This window comes from Bacillus rossius, chromosome 1 (assembly GCF_032445375.1).
Source record: "Bacillus rossius redtenbacheri isolate Brsri chromosome 1, Brsri_v3, whole genome shotgun sequence".
Taxonomy (NCBI): domain Eukaryota; kingdom Metazoa; phylum Arthropoda; class Insecta; order Phasmatodea; family Bacillidae; genus Bacillus; species Bacillus rossius.
The window spans coordinates 122,095,350-122,118,201 of record NC_086330.1 but is presented as its reverse complement, the minus strand read 5'-3'; the positions used below and the strand labels follow the sequence as shown (position 1 = coordinate 122,118,201).

At 34.9% G+C, this 22,852-nt stretch overlaps 1 protein-coding gene across 6 annotated transcripts; it reads right to left on the bottom strand.

The window, feature by feature from the left end:
- Positions 1 to 715: 715 nt before the first annotated feature.
- Positions 716 to 12,934, bottom strand: LOC134544114 (uncharacterized). 6 transcript variants are annotated; one of them, XM_063388452.1, is made up of 6 exons: positions 12,864 to 12,934; positions 11,531 to 11,664; positions 8,533 to 8,707; positions 7,005 to 7,086; positions 5,069 to 5,151; positions 716 to 1,742 (listed from the first exon to the last, which is right to left on the bottom strand). In XM_063388452.1, the coding sequence occupies exons 2-6, from the start codon at positions 11,648 to 11,650 to the stop codon at positions 1,690 to 1,692; spliced, it is 513 nt and encodes a 170-aa protein (XP_063244522.1). In that variant the 5' UTR covers positions 11,651 to 11,664; positions 12,864 to 12,934; the 3' UTR covers positions 716 to 1,689. The 6 variants fall into 6 exon arrangements, 5 of the variants coding, with proteins under 5 accessions (XP_063244522.1, XP_063244523.1, XP_063244525.1 ...); XM_063388453.1 differs by having other exon boundaries at positions 8,533 to 8,647; XM_063388455.1 differs by lacking the exons at positions 11,531 to 11,664; positions 12,864 to 12,934 and adding an exon at positions 10,213 to 10,262.
- Positions 12,935 to 22,852: the final 9,918 nt, after the last annotated feature.

Genomic DNA, 22,852 nt, shown 5'->3' with positions numbered 1-22,852 from the left:
CAACGACTAAAGTCTGCCGGAAATTGCAACCCAGTACGCTCAACAATTTAATGCGGGATGCAAGGCCCAAGCTCCCAACTGCTTGGTAGTTTTCTGCCCCGCCCCACACTTCTAACCTGTACCATTTTCCCTCTTGTCCAGTGTTTACCTGCTGGCTTCAATGCATGTTAATTGAGCACCGCATGTCCGGTCAAGCGTTTTCCCTCTGTCCATGGTGGGTTTACCTGGGTCACCTTAGCTAGCTTTTGACTAGAGCAACCAAAGGGGCATCAGTCATGGCGCAAATAGCAGCCATGACTGGCCAATAAACCCCAATTAGCAACACGATTGCACGCGACCTCTCCCTGCATTGTTAAAACTCGCATGTGCAGAGTGTATAGGGCTTGCCATGAGACACGCCTAGGTCCTATCCTAACCTGGACCCCTCCCACACACTCAGCCTAGATTAACTGAGGTTAGGAAAAAATATCAATTGTCATTCGAGTCAGGCTGTTCAGGTGGGTTTATCGACGCTCCTGGCTGGCTTTAGACACGCGCAGAACAGGGCTGAGAGTCACAGTGTTGCCAGTTCTGCTCGATCCTAGAACCGGACGATTTGACGGCCCGCCAGGAAATAACTTCTCACACACTCCAGAGTTAAAACATTTTTTTAAGCACATTACCATGTTGTACTCAATAATTGGGGTTAATTATGTTTCGAAATAAAACAATAATACACCATGTCATGCACTTGTTTAATATACAATATTTTATTAAAGTTTCACTAACACAACCATACACGCTGACGTCAGAACTTTTCCAAGGTAACCTAATCAGGGACGTCTCTGTAGTAATAATTTATGTATAACACATTTGCAAGAAGTCAAAGGAATCGAAAACACATTGTCGAAACAAATTAATAAGTATTAATTAGCATAACTGTGACATCTCAATTATGTTACTTAGATACAATGTGCAATCTGTACAAGAGTAAAATTTAACATTAGAGGTATGACAATTCATAAGATTTTAAGATAAATTGTACTTTTTTATACCTACCTAAATAATTACAAATTATGCAGGTTTTCCTAGTTAAATCCACAAAGAACACGGATATTTAATCATATAATACATTTATTATTCACAGGGGAGACATTGAAACAAACATTTTCTTTCAATTACTATACATATATGTGCAAGTATTCATGTGTGTATATTTAAAGTCCTCATTCGGCATTATCAATATGTATGTAATTGGGAAGTTCATACATTGGAAGATTTTTTATCACTTGCAGTGTTATACGGGATTGCGTAAAAAAAAGTAATAATGAAAGGTGGGTATGTTAACATTTTCTAAATGAGGCTCAAGGATAAAGTTACGACACATTTCAAATTTACCTTTTTTGATTGAGGATCGTAGCTTATCAACTGTTGTGGTTCAGAAACAATATGAATTATTACAAAGTACATCAGAATCCAGTGACGACCTGCGCACGAGCTGCTGCAGGGGAGTCAGTTTGTAAGCGCACTGCACATTCACGACAAGCTTGATTCACCAATGCCCACAATGTCACAGAGGAGCCAGCGATTATCAACCAGTCGCGGCCACGCAGTGCGACGCTGCGTCTACTGGAAACAATTCTGAAGAGTTGGAATCTGCTGCATTCATTCGCTAGTCACCACAATAACAATACATTATAATAATATTGTTTAAATAATATTGAGACCTTGTATGTGATGGTAACGGGCCAGCATCTCTTTACCTGTATATAAGGGGTGAGAACATATCAATTAGTTCTGGAAAAAAATTCCCAAGAATTATTAAAAGAAAGTACATGAAAGATGCTGTTAATTTATTGTACACCAGCCAAAGTACATGCTGCATTTCAACAAATGTGCTTGTACGGTTTAAGGAACGTGATATCAATGTGTAAATAGAATATTTTATTCCAAATTTAGTCAACCCCAAGTGTGAAAGATATTAAAGCACTTTTTTGCAATGTAGCATAAGATGTTTAATAATGGTGCAATTTATGGCTTACTTTTTCAAGCACGTTGCTGCGAGTATTACTGCAAATAGTTCACCTTATATTCTGCTCACTAAAGCATTTCTTTATTATAGATACGCTCATAATTTATTGTACATTCGCAATTTTTGTATATTTCATCATCTTAGTGAATGTGAGCGTAAACACTAAAATATACATATGTATTTATTTCTTAAATACCTTCATTCACATTAATAAAATTGATGAAATATTAATATCATATAGGCTACAATATTATAAAACTGAATAAGCTAGTGCGTTATTAAAAATTGAAATGTGTTAGTTGAAGTGGGGGAGTTGTAATCGTAAAAGAAATTTATTCAGGTATTATACCTTCCGAGATACTCTATAGCACACGTCGCAGATATGATTAAGGAGCTGTGACTACATTTGCCCCAAAGGTTTGGGGATCTCTATATTTGTTTCGGTTATGAAAATAACATATGCATATCAGATCAAATGAAATGACTTTACTTATTTAACGTTTATGTCGCTAGTACCGTTGAACAAACCCCAACAGTCATTTATATTTACACCTACCCTATTTTTACACTATCAAATAAGTTTAGTTTGCATGTCAATTTATGTGAAATTCTGATCACAAGTCCATTTATTGTGACACCACTTGCATGTAGCAATTTGGCTCTTGTACTAAGAAAATATTACTGAAATCTTATCAATTTTATTTGAACGAACGAGATGACCGACTGTACAGGGATATTTATTGTACATAGTTTACATGTAGAAAGCCACAGAATAGAATCTCCATAAAAGTTATGAAATTTAAAATAGGTACCTACAAACATTTGGCTACTTTACAGTTCACATGAAAATCAATGTGCTAATGAACTGCCCCAATGTAAAGGGTAAAGTAACGCCTTTACAGATAGTGACATTTTCTTGAACTGAAGGGAAAAATACTAATTCTCTTTGCTATGTCAAAATCATACTTCCTTTTTTTTTGTTATTTATTATGTACAATACTGGCATGTTATCTATGGGTTTATTTGTGATATGTTGAGGCAGCCAATGAAAAGTTTAGTTACAATTTATACATAAGTAAAAATTACTTTAAAATTTATCATTTGAAATGAATTCATGGATCAATAATTGTGACGTCGTTGAATTAATAAATGTAGACTTTCAGCGAGTATCCATCAATTAAGGCAATCTTTTAATGGATTTTTAAAACCCATTGAAATTTAAAACGATTGTTGTGATTGGTCAGGGAACGCATGAAGCTGAATATTAGAGAGACCAGCATATGTTTTTCAGAGGACTATTTTCAGTTGTTAGTAGCAACGATAAATAATTTCTGTAAAAAAATTATAGGAGAAGAATAAAATCCTCCCAAGCGAGCTGACGTGTTTTGGCATTGCTCCCGTAATAGATGAACGGAACTTTACATTGAGAATATTGAATTTGTATAAAATATAATTATCGAAGAATATATTATAAGAAGAAAACTCAACGAATAATTTTAGCAATAAATTTACGATAAATCTATATTAAACCAAGCTGTTTCAGCACCAGAGGCATCGACATTCGAGACAGGACTACTAGCAAATCGCAACCCGCAGAGGAGATACACTTTAATTAATAAATAAAGAGTGTAAGTAAATAATTATGATGACTAGATGGACACATGTTTCTACTACAGTGTAAACTCTTTATAACGTCTTTCGATATAACGTATAATTTCCTATAACGTAGAAATTATTTCAATTTGGTTGTTTTATTTCAAAACCCACACATTGATACCATCCAGACAGCGCAATTGTCATTCTCTATTACGAAGAAATACGTTCATATACGGACGTCAGTAAAAATATTTCATCAGCATTACTGTTTATGACACCAGTTTACAGAATACTTGAAATTAATCTTTGAACCAAAATTCCTAAGAAAGACATCTGAGGTCGTAAACAGCTGCCTTGCTTTGTTTATTGTTAATCGCCTAGAACACGTGTGACATTACTATTGGATTCCATCATCTTTAGGAATGCTGGCCCTAGTTACTAGACACACAAGGCACCTCTCGTATTATCAGTCGCTAATCAGGCTAGCTCATTTTTTGACAAACAATAGTAACCTGTTTTTAGACCATGAAGTTGTAGCAAAGTTTTTAATAAATTTGATGGCTGAAAAAGTTATTGACTTGAATGAATAGCAAAATATCAAATTCTATTGCGATTAATATCAGAAAAATATTATAACAGGAAAATGTGTTTCAATATCACATCAAGAGGGTGAAGTTGGTTGATTTATTTTTCTTGACCTGTTTTTAACATGACTAGAACCAAGAACAAATATGAAAAAAGAACGCGAGGTTAAAATCTGACGCACACAGCACACACACAGCAAGTGGTTCGTGAATGCAAGATGTGAATTTTGTAGTCAAGTAGAACTTCTAATGTTCCTACAACTATTCTACAAAGTAAGAGTCAAGCTGGGAAGGAAATTTTTCTTAGGGAAAGAGTTGACTTGAGATTGTGTGTTACTTGCTAGACTTGGAAAAAAAATTTGGCTGCACACTTAAAGATTTGAGGTTTCTGCCTTCTGAATTAGACATTCCAAACGCCCTGAAAACGCACTGTAAATATACGTGCTAATTTAAATATTACATAAAGATGTAAATAGTGCGTAAAATTTTTTGAAGTATATTTAAAGAACCATACATTAAGCAAATACAGTATGGTATTGCAGTGAGTATTTTACATGAGTTCCTACCAAATTTACTCGCACGTTCATTAACAAAAAATTCTAACCTACAAATTTATTTGTTTAGTTCATATATTTCATTACACTTTTTTTTCTCAATTGTTTTCATTTTAAATATTTACCTATTGCAAATTAAAAAAAAATTAAAAATTAAACATTATTTATATAAAATTTGGTGCTATAAATCCTTTCCCTATTACTGAATTCAGATTTAATCTTAAATAAGTTACTCATATTATTCGTGTAATTGTTTTCACTTAAAAATACCACGCCTTCAAAAAAGGTTATATATAATTGTAGGTCCGCTTGTATTTACAAACATTTCTTCAGGAAATGCACAAGTGCCTTCATCCCTTTTTCGTTCCAGTGAATGTTGTCGGGTCTCCTTTCAGCACCCATGAACCTGAAAATAAACGCATTAAACCACTCAAGTACTAAGGTATAACTAAGAAATTATAAAGAAGTTATGATTTTAAGTATATAGCTATATACATATGTTTGACTTTGTGCTTCCCAATCAAAATCGAATTAATTAAAACATCAGTTACTGTTATGAAAATAAGATAGGATCAATATTAAGTGGAATACGGAATCAAGTAAAGTGCAATTCATTAATATTCACTTGATGACTATCAATACTTTATTTTAATACAGTGAACTTTTTATTTTCACCAGTATTAAAATATCCCACAAATATTACACATATTCATACATAGAAAACAGTGCAATAAAAGTTCACACAGCTTACGAAACAGTTTTTCTAGCTGTAGACATAAAGTTTTTCACAGGAATGTATTACTTTTAATGCAATTTAAATTGTAACTAAATTTTAGTTTTATGAAAATAATATGATCAGACCATATAACGACAATATATACTGAATCTCTACGCTTTCTAGTCGATTTCATTATATAAATTGCTGGTAAACCATTTTGCGAGTTGGGGTTCCGGATTCTATGCAAACACGCGTTGACCTGAATGTAGCTCGCCTGTCACACTCCTCACCAAATGCGTCAACAGCTGCAAGACGCTTGGACCACACTATATTTCGCTGTTTGGTGCCATGGAAGTAATCATTCAAGATATTGGGTAAGTTTTTGGAATGACGCCAGTAAATTACACAAATCTGTCATAATTTCAAACGTTTTGATGAAACATTCGTGAAAATATTTTAAGATTATTATCTAAGCTTTATACAAACATTTAATGATAAGTCTACACAAAAGTAGTAATTAAAAGTGTTTCACTTATTTCCAAATTTTACCATACCATGGCTTTACTTACAGATATGTAGGGTAATAACTTATTATCCATATCTTAAGAAAGAAAATAATTTCTATCATCAAAAAATTAGTGAAAGCAACACGAACATCTATTCCATACTCAGTAATTTTTACACTACAAATTAAAAACAATGGCCTATTTCTAAGACTAGTGGCAGCAAGATTAGCCGTTACCTATATAGAACCATTGCCCAGTCATAAAGACAAAATGTTCCTGCTGGCAAACAATTGAACGATAAAAAAAACTGACGTACTTTAAGGATGGGGAAACGGTATAGATCCTACAAACTTACCGACTTATGACAACGTTATTAACAAAGCCCATAAATAGCCTTACTAAAAAAGAGATAAATGGAAAGAACATATAAAAATTTACCTCAATATTATGTTCTTTCTATCTCACTACCAGTTACACTAAAATAACTGCTGCAATTGATAAGAAATAAATTTTCACTATAAATAAAATATATTTGAATAAACGTTTCTTATCTATAGAGGTAATACAACACTAATATTTATACTTGCCTGCGGAAAAAATAAAATGGATAAGTTCCACATTAAACAAAGTAAACATTTCCTACATATTTTTATAAGGATGTGGGCTAATTCAACAAAGTAGGCCCTAATTCATTAATTACATTTAACCCACTTTTATAAATACGTAGGCTACAGTGGTGTAATTGCTCGACACACACGAAATTACGTTTCTTTACGGATGACATTGAGTTTTTTTTTATTATTGACAAGACAAAAATATATGGTATGGAAATATAACGACGATTAAGAATATATAAACATTGACAGTGTAAGTAAGTGTTTTACAGCAGAATTACTAACAGATGGTAGCTAATATTAAGGGAGCTGGAAACTACATGTCATAATTCTAATGGCGTTATTATCCTCCTGACATTATTCCAAGAACTGACCGTGCCATAAGTGCATCACATTTTCAAATGTTCTTTATTCAACTTACCTCTCAAAAAACTCCGACTTCACGGAACCATCCCATCTACGAAAAATCGTGTCTGCGTTAATTACGCGGATGTTCATGCTTTCTGAAATGAAAATATCACATTAATTAGTCAATATCCTTTCGTAACTGCACCTAATTGAAAAACGCCTATACCTATATTACATTGGGAAATAATTAATTTTTACCTCTTCACAAAAAGCTAACCTACAGAACGATTAACGTTGTCATGCAGTAAAGTTTAACGATGCATATACTTTTCTCCCTGTGTGGATGAACCACTTAATTTGTCACACATATTTGTTCTAAATCATCGAAAAATTAGCTTAGACTGCAGGTAGATATATAAATTAATCACACGTGGCGTTTGGAAGAAATATAAAACTGTAACAGTTTCATAATTTATTTATTACAGTTTACGGAATTGACCACGCGAAAAAATATAAATCTGCTAAGTGTTACTCTCTGAGATTATCACCGCAAACTGTCAAGCCTGATAAATAATTCTTCGCTGTTTTACGTGTTAACCCTACCGTACATTTGAAACACTAATATATTATTATGGACCACAGTGGTTACATCAAAAAAAATTTCATCCCTAAGTCATATTACATACTAATAACCCGTGGATTCACTCTGTACAATAACGCCTATGAAGGCTCTGCCACTTTACTGTGCAGTTGCCCAGCCCGAACAACCTGAGAACTTCTTAGAGGTGGCATAGCGCAGACTCATGAAGTCATGATGACAATGTATAAGTTTTCCGGAATAAATTAACTACATAATATTTGCTAAAAGAGAGCTTATCAAGCAACCGTTATTCCCTTCAATTGCATATTTTTCAACTGGCGGTACTATTCCCGGGGCAAAACGTTTTTCAGTCAAGGCATACATATTGTACATACCAATTTGTCAATATACTGTTTCATTTAGGACATATAATATCCCCTAAACATACGGGCCAGTTGCTGTTGTGTTATCACAGTAATCTGACCTAGTCTTTCCTTGGATACTGTACGTTACATGCATAAACGGAAGCACAAGTATGGGTTATAAAATGTTTTCTCCCCCCCGCCCCCCCCAAAAAAAAAAAGAACAAAACTAAACAGTACCAAATTTTCCACTATGTGGCGTAAACATTCCACGAATCGTGAATATTAATCAAATATTTCTTCTCTGATTTGGTCTCCTAGTCAAAGCTTGTGTAGATATTTTTTTTTTAAATTGAAAATTGTTGCCGAATATTCATTGATAATGTAAATTATATGTGTCTTAAAATTTAGCAGTTGCATGTTTAAACTGTTTCACTTCATGATTATTATTTCAACTTAATGGCTCCTAATATCTGGCTTGCCAAATAGCTCCGCTGTCAGTTAATGGTACCAATTGGTTTCAAATGCCGGAGAAGTAAATATTCAAATTTTACGGTAGACCAAATCAACATTACCAAAATTTTTTCTATGTCATGCTTCGTCCTAAAAATACGATGCTTTTTGAAGGAAAAAAACAGGATCACCAGGTAGAATATTACCTGCGGTGCTCTGCATGTGGCAGTTGAGCCACTCGCGGTACAGCTCCTGCCTGCTGCCCGGCTGGAAGCGTGGCACAGGGGGCAGCAGCATCACCACTACGTTACACTCCCTCTCCTGCAGCATCCGGAGGAGGATTTTAAAATCCCTCGCCGCATAGTCAGATCGGGTGCCCTTCTGTAATACCACATTATTTCATTTTCACAGTTACATTTAAAACTTAAAAAAAGGCCCCAAAACTATTGGGAAAACAAATTACATACATAACGTATACGTAGTCATGTGTGACAAATATTACATATATTAGTACTTTTTCTTCGTCGAATATGGTAAAAAACAGCCCAGAGAAACATTTCAAAGTAATATCAGGTACACGAGGTGCGGAAGATTACAAAAAAAATTAAAGTGATATGCAATACATTCAGATTACCACTAATGTTTGTTTTTTGTTACAAACATAGAACCATAACAAACTTCTCAAACTGATTATAGAGACATTTATACAGTTAACTGACTTAAAGAACCTCGTGTAATATGCCTACCGCCTTTCAATGGTAATTCGGTGTCTAATTGGCGGGGTAGTGCTGTGCCAAAGCAATTGGTTATTTTCACTTCAGTTGGCATACTGGTCACCTACCGATTACCATTGTACTGTCAACCTACAGCAGAGCTATCGACCGTTGCAAATGACAAGAACCAATATAATGCACTATTGAGATGTGCAGGCTAATTTACAAATGGAAAGTTAAAGAATTAAAAACCATTAACATCTTACTCAGATTTGTATGTTAGTGACTATAGTTGCTAACGAGTCACGTTAATGTGGCTGCGACTCTGCTCTGATCCTATCACTAAATGAATCAGATATATTACCACTGAGTCGTATTTGTGCGATACTTAAGTCATAATAATATCAGAAAAAAAAACCATAGTAATATTACAACATGGTGAAAAAGCATGTATACTAGCTCGCGGTCGGCAGCGATGTAATAATCGAACTACAAAACAGTTCATCTCATAGCCTCAACCACATTCAGTTGCAGGGAAAATGTAATATATGAGTATATATGACGACCCTACTGTTATACTTTGAACAGTCTACAGTTTTGTCAAGATTATAACTCATAATATTCTTCTGTTAATCAAAAAAAACATATAAGTGACTAACATTCCCCCAAAATATTCAATTCAAGTTATGTGCGCAATTATTTGCTTATTAATGTATTAAAAATTAATATATGCCTTTAAAGTGAGGCTGAAACTGCAAACAGAGTTCAAACAAATGTAATTTACGCAAAACAAAGCTTACAAAGGTATCGACACCCGAGGTTGTTACTAAATTAATAAGGATAGTTCGTAGCTGGTTTTTGTATTTATTGGAAGTTTAATTCCTCGTAAAACAGGGAACGGTACTAATTACTGAAATAAAGCTTAGCAGATATTTAAAAAAATTTCACTCGAAATAAAGGTCGATTAACTTTGATGCGCTTTGTATAACTGGGTGTCCGGTAATTTTTGGGCATAGATATAATGGGGTGCAAGGAAGACTGAAACAAGTATTTTTTGTTAAGGTATATTAATACTGAAACACAACCTCTGCAAAGTTACAAACGGAAAGGTCCATGCAAATTTGAATTGCACGCGCATCTATGTGCAACTACCATGCAACGTAACAAACATACTTAACAAGGAGTATAGTAAGAAGATACACATAGACGTGTCCCGGTACCGGGGCTGGTGCTGGAGAGGCTGTATTCTGGGCTGGATGCCACGGCGTACACAGGTCCAGAGAAGTATCCCTGATGCTCTTGGCCACACACCTTGTTCCCCTTAGGGTGTTTCTTGCCAGCCCTCTGTTGGGCAGGAGGAGGGGAGGGTAGTGCAGAATATGGTCGAGAGGGGCGAAGAGGGGGGAGGGGTGGGAGTTCTAGAGCGAGCACCCGAAGGCCGCTCCAGAGGAAGGAGGGAGGAGAGTCTAGAGCGAGCACCCGAAGGCCGCTCCAGAGGAATGAGGGAGGAGAGTCTAGAGCGAGCACCCGAAGGCCGCTCCAGAGGGAGGAAGGGAACTGAGAGCAAAAGATAGATTAAATAACTTTTCCTCTGTATCCAATTTCACCAAGTTATATTTGTCAATTATTTGGAGAGGAGCTCTGCTAGGCACAATTTGTACCGAGCTTATATAGATCTCCTCCCTACAATGATCACTGACAGAGCGACATATCTTTCCCCAATACAGAAAAACAGGCCATCCTGTGCCCTCCCCAGGAATTCACACACTAGGATATTATTTAGTTATAACATATATAGCACTGACACACATGTTATATTATATAGTCCTTAATAAATCCATATGCACTGCTATAAACGTTCAAAAGGATGCGTGCTGCCATCTATGTTATGTTTGCGGCACCACTCGTAGCCTATATCCCATGGCTGGTGTAGAGAAGTCTGTTGGGATACAGCTTTCCTTGTGAAGCGGCCATGTTGGTTGCAGAGAGAGGAGGCCGAGGTCAAATATAGGACACAACAACATGATTGTGTGAGTGCTGATTCATAGAACTGAAGGCATGGTATTCAGCAAAGCGTTTTGCTGGCGGAACTTGACAATCTTGACTGAAGCCCGATTTAAAAGTATTTCCTTACATGGAATTGCTGCAAACACCCTGGCAATAAGTATTAAATGATATGTGTTGCATTTAAGTGACTAAGAAAAGTAAGAACAATTTATTATTAGGCTACGATTACTCTATGTACATTATTAATCCAATTATGTACTCTAACGATTTGGCGTATCTAACGTTATACAGTATAATTGTGTAATTTTTTTTTATTTCTTGTAACACAGTAATACATTTTATTTTGTTAGTCATTTATATATGTATGCTCCTTTTAACTCCAACGTATTCACGCGAAGTGCGCGCTTAACGTGAGCAAGCTATCTTATGAGTGCCTTCATCCAGAGGCATTAAATAACATCGCCTTATCACGATATGTACTTACCAGCACATCGTTCAGTCCCACCATCAAAAACACGCGTGCTTTTTGAAACAACGATTTGTTGTGTTTTATTTTTTGTACACACAATTTCACTGTTGCCCCTCCAGTGCAGTTGTGATACATCTGCTTGCCTCTCTCTGGAAAAGTAGAAAGTACATTATATATAAAATTACTTATAGCTCTTGCAAATTGACATAACCATAAGTTAGGTACATAAAGAATTGATATCTTTTTCAAAAGTTGCATATAATTTTGGTAGAATTTGTATACTTGTATTTCTCCCATGGTAACTAGGTAGGTACTTCATTCAAACCTACAATTTAATTTTACTCAGATTTCAAGAGATATTGCCACAATGATTGCCATGTCCAGTGTCGATATGAATTTAAATCTGATATTTCTTGCTGATAACTGGTCAGAATATCGTTAGAAAAGACGGTTCATATAAATATATACAAAGGACGTAGGTAAACGTTTTGCGAAATCAAAGTACAACTAAAAGTATTAATGACATGTAACTGTATGTATGAAATTGTAATGAATGCCTTTCAACAGGCATGTAACACAATTTTTAAATAAAATTAATTTATTACGTTTAATGTTATTGTTTAAATGATAAATTAGAAGTAGCAATACATATATTACGACTTTGCGTATATAATAATGTATGGTTTAGATAAAATAACCTGTACTGCAAGCGCGCCTGTATGCGTGGCAGCGGCAGGGACAGGAGGCTTTCCCTAAGCCTTTTCTTTATTTTGACTTGACAACGTCTAATAAATCGATGAACGCCGGCTGCACGCACGAAAAAGTGTCCCGTTACGCACATTGTTCCGTTACGCTGTGTCTCGTTACGCTCATTGTACGCTTGCGCCGCATCTATCTCTCTTCCACTCGATTGGAACAACCATCGATTTGACTTCATCGAGGCACATTAAACTTGAAACACTCCCATTCGTTTCCTACTTTTCCTATCATCGTCCTATCCTTAACAGAATAACACAGATTGGAAGTATTTAAATAGCAAACTTGTATAAATGTTATAGTTAAAATAATCTCTTCGTTAAAGTAATAAATATATTTGAATTAATGAGTGCAAAAGAAGGTAAATTTATCAATCAAATTGTAGATTTCATTTCACTCCTTCTTTTTATCCATACAAAATAGTGATAATTCAATAACAATGATTCAATTTTATTTATAAAAGTATGCAATTATTTCATCAATGTTTTGTTATGACATTGTCACGTTAAACTATCGTCCGTAAACTACTTTACAGAAAACCAATTTTTTAAATTAAAGAGAGTTTATTAATGTTTCGTCTTTACTAACTTACAGACAAAACCAAAACAATCTCGCGAAATGTCACAGAAATGTCCTGTTCGTACGTGGAGTACAAATGTTCAAGATCTGTTAGAGAAGACTTAACAATAAAAAGTGATGTAAATAGCTCCTCCTGAAAATCATTCATGCTGCCACCCCTAAACGACTGGGCTTTAAATACACACATTGTAATATAAGAGAGAAAAAATATTGCTCGCAAAAAAATACTTAGATTCTTACACCTCCATGGTTTTTGCTGCGAAATAATGGGTACTGATATTTATTTCACTGAGGATAAGTTAGCTTCGAATCGAAAATCGTACCGTAATTATCGTACATGGCACAAATAATCTGTAGGACGTTAATGCAACAAGGGACTAAGTGAAAAAAAATTTATCCAGAAGTTCGAAGTGCAAAAATTTTTTTTTATTAAGACCTATGTATGTAATACAGAAACTAGTGCTTTTTTAACAACACAATGCGTCAATTAATGCAAAGTAGCAGCTTCTTAGCAACATCATATGGTTTAAATTATTAAGTGTTTCTAACCTGAACATTCATAACCTCAACATCTCAAAGTTCGGAGTGCTATAAATATTTTAAAAAAAACTACGTACGTTATATAGAAATGGTAATCCTTAAAGAACATTTTCATGCGAGTAATTCAAAGTATCAGCTTCGTGGCAACATCGTCTGGTTTCACTTTAATAGTGTTTCGAACTTACCATTTATAACCATACACTACTCATTGTTCGAAGTGTTGAAAAAATGTAAAAAACACTACGTACGTTATACAGGACAAGTGCTCCTTAAAAAACACACTCCTGCGAGTAATGCAAAGTATCAGCTTCGTGGCAACATCGTCTGGTTTCCATTTTATAGTGTTTAGAACTTGACAATTTATTAACATACTTTACTCATTGTTCGAAGTGTTAGAAAATTCTCAAATACAAAACGTACGTTATACAGGACTAGTGCTCCTTAGAGAACACACTCCTGCAAGTAATGCAAAGTATCAGCTTCGTGGCAACATCATCTGGTATCCATTTTATAATGTTTCTAACATGTCGATTCATTACCTCACACATCTTAGAGAACAAAGTGTTAAAAAATTCTCAAAAAAAAAAATACGTTATACAGGACTAGTGCTCCTTAAAGAACACACTCCTGCGAATAATTCAAAGTATCAGCTTCGTGGCAACATCGTCTGGTTTCCATTTAATAGTGTTACAAACTTACCATTTATAACCATACACATTTCAGAGAACGAAGTTTTAAAAAAATGTAAAAAACACTATGTACGTTATACAGGACTAGTGCTCCTTAAAAAACACACTCCTGCGAGTAATGCAAAGTATCAGCTTCGTGGCAACATCGTCTGGTTTCCATTTTATAGTGTTTAGAACTTGACAATTTATTAACATAATTTACTCATTGTTCGAAGTGTTAAAAAATTCTCAAAAACAAAATGTACGTTATGCAGGACTAGTACTCCTTAAAGAACACACTCCTGCGAGTAATGCAAAGTATCAGCTTCGTGGCAACATCGTCTGGTTTCCATTTAATAGTGTTTCAAACTTACCATTTATAACCATACACATCTCAGAGAACGAAGTTTTAAAAAAATGTAAAAAACACTACGTACGTTATACAGGACTAGTGCTCCTTAAAAAACACACTCCTGCGAGTAATGCAAAGTATCAGCTTCGTGGCAACATCGTCTGGTTTCCATTTTATAGTGTTTAGAACTTGACAATTTATTAACATACTTTATTCATTGTTCGAAGTGTTAAAAAATTCTCTAAAACAAAACGTACGTTATGCAGGACTAGTGCTCCTTAAAGAACACACTCCTGCGAGTAATGCAAAGTATCAGCTTCGTGGCAACATAATCTGGAATCAATTTTATAATTTTTCTAACATGTCGATTCATTACCTCACACATCTCAGAGAACAAAGTGATAAAAAATTCTCAAAAACAAAATGTACGTTATACAGGACTAGTGCTCCTTAAAGAACACACTCTTGCGAGTAATACAAAGTATCAGCTTCGTGGCAACATCGTCTGGTTTCCATTTTATAGTGTTTAGAACTTGACAATTTATTAACATACTTTACTCATTGTTCGAAGTGTTAAAAAATTCTCAAAAACAAAATGTACGTTATGCAGGACTAGTACTCCTTAAAGAACACACTCTTGCGAGTAATGCAAAGTATCAGCTTCGTGGCAACATCGTCTGGTTTCCATTTAATAGTGTTTCAAACTTACCATTTATAACCATACACATCTCAGAGAACGAAGTTTTAAAAAAATGTAAAAAACACTACGTACGTTATACAGGACTAGTGCTCCTTAAAAAACACACTCCTGCGAGTAATGCAAAGTATCAGCTTCGTCGCAACATCGTCTGGTTTCCATTTTATAGTGTTTAGAACTTGACAATTTATTAACATACTTTACTCATTGTTTGAAGTGTTAAAAAATTCTCTAAAACAAAACGTACGTTATGCAGGACTAGTGCTCCTTAAAGAACACACTCCTGCGAGTAATGCAAAGTATCAGCTTCGTGGCAACATCATTTGGAATCCATTTTATAATGTTTCTAACATGTCGATTCATTACCTCACACATCTCAGAGAACAAAGTGTATAAAAATTCTCAAAAACAAAATGTATGTTATACAGGACTAGTGCTCCTTAAAGAACACACTCTTGCGAGTAATACAAAGTATCAGCTTCTTGGCAACATCGTCTGGTTTCCATTTTATAGTGTTTAGAACTTGACAATTTATTAACATACTTTACTCATTGTTCGAAGTGTTAAAAAATTCTCTAAAACAAAACGTACGTTATGCAGGACTAGTGCTCCTTAAAGAACACACTCCTGCGAGTAATGCAAAGTATCAGCTTCGTGGCAACATCATCTGGTATCCATTTTATAGTGTTTCTAACATGACGATTCATTACCTCACACATCTCAGAGAACAAAGTGTTAAAAAATTCTCAAAAAAAAAAAAACGTTATACAGGACTAGTGCTCCTTAAAGAACACACTCCTGCGAGTAATTCAAAGTATCAGCTTCGTGGCAACATCGTCTGGTTTCCATTTAATAGTGTTACAAACTTACCATTTATAACCATACACATTTCAGAGAACGAAGTTTTAAAAAAATGTAAAAAACACTACGTACGTTATACAGGACTAGTGCTCCTTAAAAAACACACTCCTGCGAGTAATGCAAAGTATCAGCTTCGTGGCAACATCGTCTGGTTTCCATTTTATAGTGTTTAAAACTTGACAATTTATTAACATACTTTACTCATTGTTCGAAGTGTTAAAAAATTCTCAAAAACAAAATGTACGTTATGCAGGACTAGTACTCCTTAAAGAACACACTCCTGCGAGTAATGCAAAGTATCAGCTTCGTGGCAACATCGTCTGGTTCCCATTTAATAGTGTTTCAAACTTACCATTTATAACCATACACATCTCAGAGAACGAAGTTTTAAAAAAATGTAAAAAACACTACGTACGTTATAAAGGACTAGTGCTCCTTAAAAAACACACTCTTGCGAGTAATACAAAGTATCAGCTTCGTGGCAACATCGTCTGGTTTCCATTTTATAGTGTTTAGAACTTGACAATTTATTAACATACTTTACTCATTGTTCGAAGTGTTAAAAAATTCTCTAAAACAAAACGTACGTTATGCAGGACTAGTGCTCCTTAAAGAACACACTCCTGCGAGTAATGCAAAGTATCAGCTTATTGGCAACATCATCTGGTATCCATTTTATAGTGTTTCTAACATGACGATTCATTACCTCACACATCTCAGAGAACAAAGTGTTAAAAAATTCTCAAAAACAAAACGTACGTTATACAGGACTAGTGCTTCTTAAAGAACACACTCCTGCGAGTAATACAAAGTATCAGCTTCGTGGCAACATCGTCTGGTTTCCATTTAATAGTGTTTCAAACTTACCATTTATAACCATACACTACTCATTGTTCGAAGTGTTGAAAAAATGTCAAAAACACTATGTACGTTATACAGGACTAGTGCTCCTTAAAGAACACACTCCTGCGTGTAATTCAAAGTATCAGCTTCTAGGCAACATCGTCTGGTTTCCATTTAATAGTGTTTCGAACTTACCATTTATAACCGTACACTACTCATTGTTCGTAGTGTTGAAAAAATTTCAAATCACTACTTACGTTATACAGGACTCGTGCTCCTTAAAGAACACACTCCTGCGAGTAATACAAAGTATCAGCTTCGTGGCAACATCGTCTGGTATCCATTTTATAGTGATTAAAGGAAGACAATTTATAAACATACTTTACTTATTGTTGGAAGTGTTAAAAAATGCTCAAAAACAAAACGTACGTTATACAGGACTAGTGCTCCTTAAAGAACAAACTCCTGCGAGTAATGCAAAGTATCAGCTTCGTGGCAACATCGTCTGGTTTCCATTTAATAGTGTTTCAAACTTACCATTTATAACCATACACATTTAAAAGAACGAAGTTTTAAAAAAATGTAAAAAACACTACGTACGTTATACAGGACTAGTGCTCCTTAAAAAACACACTCCTGCGAGTAATGCAAAGTATCAGCTTCGTGGCAACATCGTCTGGTTTCCATTTTATAGTGTTTAGAACTTGACAATTTATTAACATACTTTACTCATTGTTCGAAGTGTTAAAAAATTCTCTAAAACAAAACGTACGTTATGCAGGACTAGTGCTCCTTAAAGAACACACTCCTGCGAGTAATGCAAAGTATCAGCTTATTGGCAACATCATCTGGTATCCATTTTATAGTGTTTCTAACATGACGATTCATTACCTCACACATCTCAGAGAACAAAGTGTTAAAAAATTCTCAAAAACAAAACGTACGTTATACAGGACTAGTGCTTCTTAAAGAACACACTCCTGCGAGTAATACAAAGTATCAGCTTCGTGGCAACATCGTCTGGTTTCCATTTAATAGTGTTTCAAACTTACCATTTATAACCATACACTACTCATTGTTCGAAGTGTTGAAAAAATGTCAAAAACACTATGTACGTTATACAGGACTAGTGCTCCTTAAAGAACACACTCCTGCGTGTAATTCAAAGTATCAGCTTCTAGGCAACATCGTCTGGTTTCCATTTAATAGTGTTTCGAACTTACCATTTATAACCGTACACTACTCATTGTTCGTAGTGTTGAAAAAATTTCAAATCACTACTTACGTTATACAGGACTCGTGCTCCTTAAAGAACACACTCCTGCGAGTAATACAAAGTATCAGCTTCGTGGCAACATCGTCTGGTATCCATTTTATAGTGATTAAAGGAAGACAATTTATAAACATACTTTACTTATTGTTGGAAGTGTTAAAAAATGCTCAAAAACAAAACGTACGTTATACAGGACTAGTGCTCCTTAAAGAACAAACTCCTGCGAGTAATGCAAAGTATCAGCTTCGTGGCAACATCGTCTGGTTTCCATTTAATAGTGTTTCAAACTTACCATTTATAACCATACACATTTAAAAGAACGAAGTTTTAAAAAAATGTAAAAAACACTACGTACGTTATACAGGACTAGTGCTCCTTAAAAAACACACTCCTGCGAGTAATGCAAAGTATCAGCTTCGTGGCAACATCGTCTGGTTTCCATTTTATAGTGTTTAGAACTTGACAATTTATTAACATACTTTACTCATTGTTCGAAGTGTTAAAAAATTCTCTAAAACAAAACGTACGTTATGCAGGACTAGTGCTCCTTAAAGAACACACTCCTGCGAGTAATGCAAAGTATCAGCTTATTGGCAACATCATCTGGTATCCATTTTATAGTGTTTCTAACATGACGATTCATTACCTCACACATCTCAGAGAACAAAGTGTTAAAAAATTCTCAAAAACAAAACGTACGTTATACAGGACTAGTGCTTCTTAAAGAACACACTCCTGCGAGTAATACAAAGTATCAGCTTCGTGGCAACATCGTCTGGTTTCCATTTAATAGTGTTTCAAACTTACCATTTATAACCATACACTACTCATTGTTCGAAGTGTTGAAAAAATGTCAAAAACACTATGTACGTTATACAGGACTAGTGCTCCTTAAAGAACACACTCCTGCGTGTAATTCAAAGTATCAGCTTCTAGGCAACATCGTCTGGTTTCCATTTAATAGTGTTTCGAACTTACCATTTATAACCGTACACTACTCATTGTTCGTAGTGTTGAAAAAATTTCAAATCACTACTTACGTTATACAGGACTCGTGCTCCTTAAAGAACACACTCCTGCGAGTAATACAAAGTATCAGCTTCGTGGCAACATCGTCTGGTATCCATTTTATAGTGATTAAAGGAAGACAATTTATAAACATACTTTACTTATTGTTGGAAGTGTTAAAAAATGCTCAAAAACAAAACGTACGTTATACAGGACTAGTGCTCCTTAAAGAACAAACTCCTGCGAGTAATGCAAAGTATCAGCTTCGTGGCAACATCGTCTGGTTTCCATTTAATAGTGTTTCAAACTTACCATTTATAACCATACACATTTAAAAGAACGAAGTTTTAAAAAAATGTAAAAAACACTACGTACGTTATACAGGACTAGTGCTCCTTAAAAAACACACTCCTGCGAGTAATGCAAAGTATCAGCTTCGTGGCAACATCGTCTGGTTTCCATTTTATAGTGTTTAGAACTTGACAATTTATTAACATACTTTACTCATTGTTTGAAGTGTTAAAAAATTCTCTAAAACAAAACGTACGTTATGCAGGACTAGTGCTCCTTAAAGAACACACTCCTGCGAGTAATGCAAAGTATCAGCTTCGTGGCAACATCATCTGGAATCCATTTTATAATGTTTCTAACATGTCGATTCATTACCTCACACATCTCAGAGAACAAAGTGTATAAAAATTCTCAAAAACAAAATGTATGTTATACAGGACTAGTGCTCCTTAAAGAACACACTCTTGCGAGTAATACAAAGTATCAGCTTCTTGGCAACATCGTCTGGTTTCCATTTTATAGTGTTTAGAACTTGACAATTTATTAACATACTTTACTCATTGTTCGAAGTGTTAAAAAATTCTCTAAAACAAAACGTACGTTATGCAGGACTAGTGCTCCTTAAAGAACACACTCCTGCGAGTAATGCAAAGTATCAGCTTCGTGGCAACATCATCGGGTATCCATTTTATAGTGTTTCTAACATGACGATTCATTACCTCACACATCTCAGAGAACAAAGTGTTAAAAAATTCTCAAAAAAAAAAAAACGTTATACAGGACTAGTGCTCCTTAAAGAACACACTCCTGCGAGTAATTCAAAGTATCAGCTTCGTGGCAACATCGTCTGGTTTCCATTTAATAGTGTTACAAACTTACCATTTATAACCATACACATTTCAGAGAACGAAGTTTTAAAAAAATGTAAAAAACACTACGTACGTTATACAGGACTAGTGCTCCTTAAAAAACACACTCCTGCGAGTAATGCAAAGTATCAGCTTCGTGGCAACATCGTCTGGTTTCCATTTTATAGTGTTTAAAACTTGACAATTTATTAACATACTTTACTCATTGTTCGAAGTGTTAAAAAATTCTCAAAAACAAAATGTACGTTATGCAGGACTAGTACTCCTTAAAGAACACACTCCTGCGAGTAATGCAAAGTATCAGCTTCGTGGCAACATCGTCTGGTTCCCATTTAATAGTGTTTCAAACTTACCATTTATAACCATACACATCTCAGAGAACGAAGTTTTAAAAAAATGTAAAAAACACTACGTACGTTATACAGGACTAGTGCTCCTTAAAAAACACACTCTTGCGAGTAATACAAAGTATCAGCTTCGTGGCAACATCGTCTGGTTTCCATTTTATAGTGTTTAGAACTTGACAATTTATTAACATACTTTACTCATTGTTCGAAGTGTTAAAAAATTCTCTAAAACAAAACGTACGTTATGCAGGACTAGTGCTCCTTAAAGAACACACTCCTGCGAGTAATGCAAAGTATCAGCTTATTGGCAACATCATCTGGTATCCATTTTATAGTGTTTCTAACATGACGATTCATTACCTCACACATCTCAGAGAACAAAGTGTTAAAAAATTCTCAAAAACAAAACGTACGTTATACAGGACTAGTGCTTCTTAAAGAACACACTCCTGCGAGTAATACAAAGTATCAGCTTCGTGGCAACATCGTCTGGTTTCCATTTAATAGTGTTTCAAACTTACCATTTATAACCATACACTACTCATTGTTCGAAGTGTTGAAAAAATGTCAAAAACACTATGTACGTTATACAGGACTAGTGCTCCTTAAAGAACACACTCCTGCGTGTAATTCAAAGTATCAGCTTCTAGGCAACATCGTCTGGTTTCCATTTAATAGTGTTACGAACTTACCATTTATAACCGTACACTACTCATTGTTCGTAGTGTTGAAAAAATTTCAAATCACTACTTACGTTATACAGGACTCGTGCTCCTTAAAGAACACACTCCTGCGAGTAATACAAAGTATCAGCTTCGTGGCAACATCGTCTGGTATCCATTTTATAGTGATTAAAGGAAGACAATTTATAAACATACTTTACTTATTGTTGGAAGTGTTAAAAAATGCTCAAAAACAAAACGTACGTTATACAGGACTAGTGCTCCTTAAAGAACAAACTCCTGCGAGTAATGCAAAGTATCAGCTTCGTGGCAACATCGTCTGGTTTCCATTTAATAGTGTTTCAAACTTACCATTTATAACCATACACATTTAAAAGAACGAAGTTTTAAAAAAATGTAAAAAACACTACGTACGTTATACAGGACTAGTGCTCCTTAAAGAACACACTCCTGCGAGTAATGCAAAGTATCAGCTTCGTGGCAACATCGTCTGGTTCCCATTTAATAGTGTTTCAAACTTACCATTTATAACCATACACATCTCAGAGAACGAAGTTTTAAAAAAATGTAAAAAACACTACGTACGTTATACAGGACTAGTGCTCCTTAAAAAACACACTCTTGCGAGTAATACAAAGTTTCAGCTTCGTGGCAACATCGTCTGGTTTCCATTTTATAGTGTTTAGAACTTGACAATTTATTAACATACTTTACTCATTGTTCGAAGTGTTAAAAAATTCTCTAAAACAAAACGTACGTTATGCAGGACTAGTGCTCCTTAAAGAACACACTCCTGCGAGTAATGCAAAGTATCAGCTTATTGGCAACATCATCTGGTATCCATTTTATAGTGTTTCTAACATGACGATTCATTACCTCACACATCTCAGAGAACAAAGTGTTAAAAAATTCTCAAAAACAAAACGTACGTTATACAGGACTAGTGCTTCTTAAAGAACACACTCCTGCGAGTAATACAAAGTATCAGCTTCGTGGCAACATCGTCTGGTTTCCATTTAATAGTGTTTCAAACTTACCATTTATAACCATACACTACTCATTGTTCGAAGTGTTGAAAAAATGTCAAAAACACTATGTACGTTATACAGGACTAGTGCTCCTTAAAGAACACACTCCTGCGTGTAATTCAAAGTATCAGCTTCTAGGCAACATCGTCTGGTTTCCATTTAATAGTGTTACGAACTTACCATTAATAACCGTACACTACTCATTGTTCGTAGTGTTGAAAAAATTTCAAATCACTACTTACGTTATACAGGACTCGTGCTCCTTAAAGAACACACTCCTGCGAGTAATACAAAGTATCAGCTTCGTGGCAACATCGTCTGGTATCCATTTTATAGTGATTAAAGGAAGACAATTTATAAACATACTTTACTTATTGTTGGAAGTGTTAAAAAATGCTCAAAAACAAAACGTACGTTATACAGGACTAGTGCTCCTTAAAGAACAAACTCCTGCGAGTAATGCAAAGTATCAGCTTCGTGGCAACATCGTCTGGTTTCCATTTAATAGTGTTTCAAACTTACCATTTATAACCATACACATT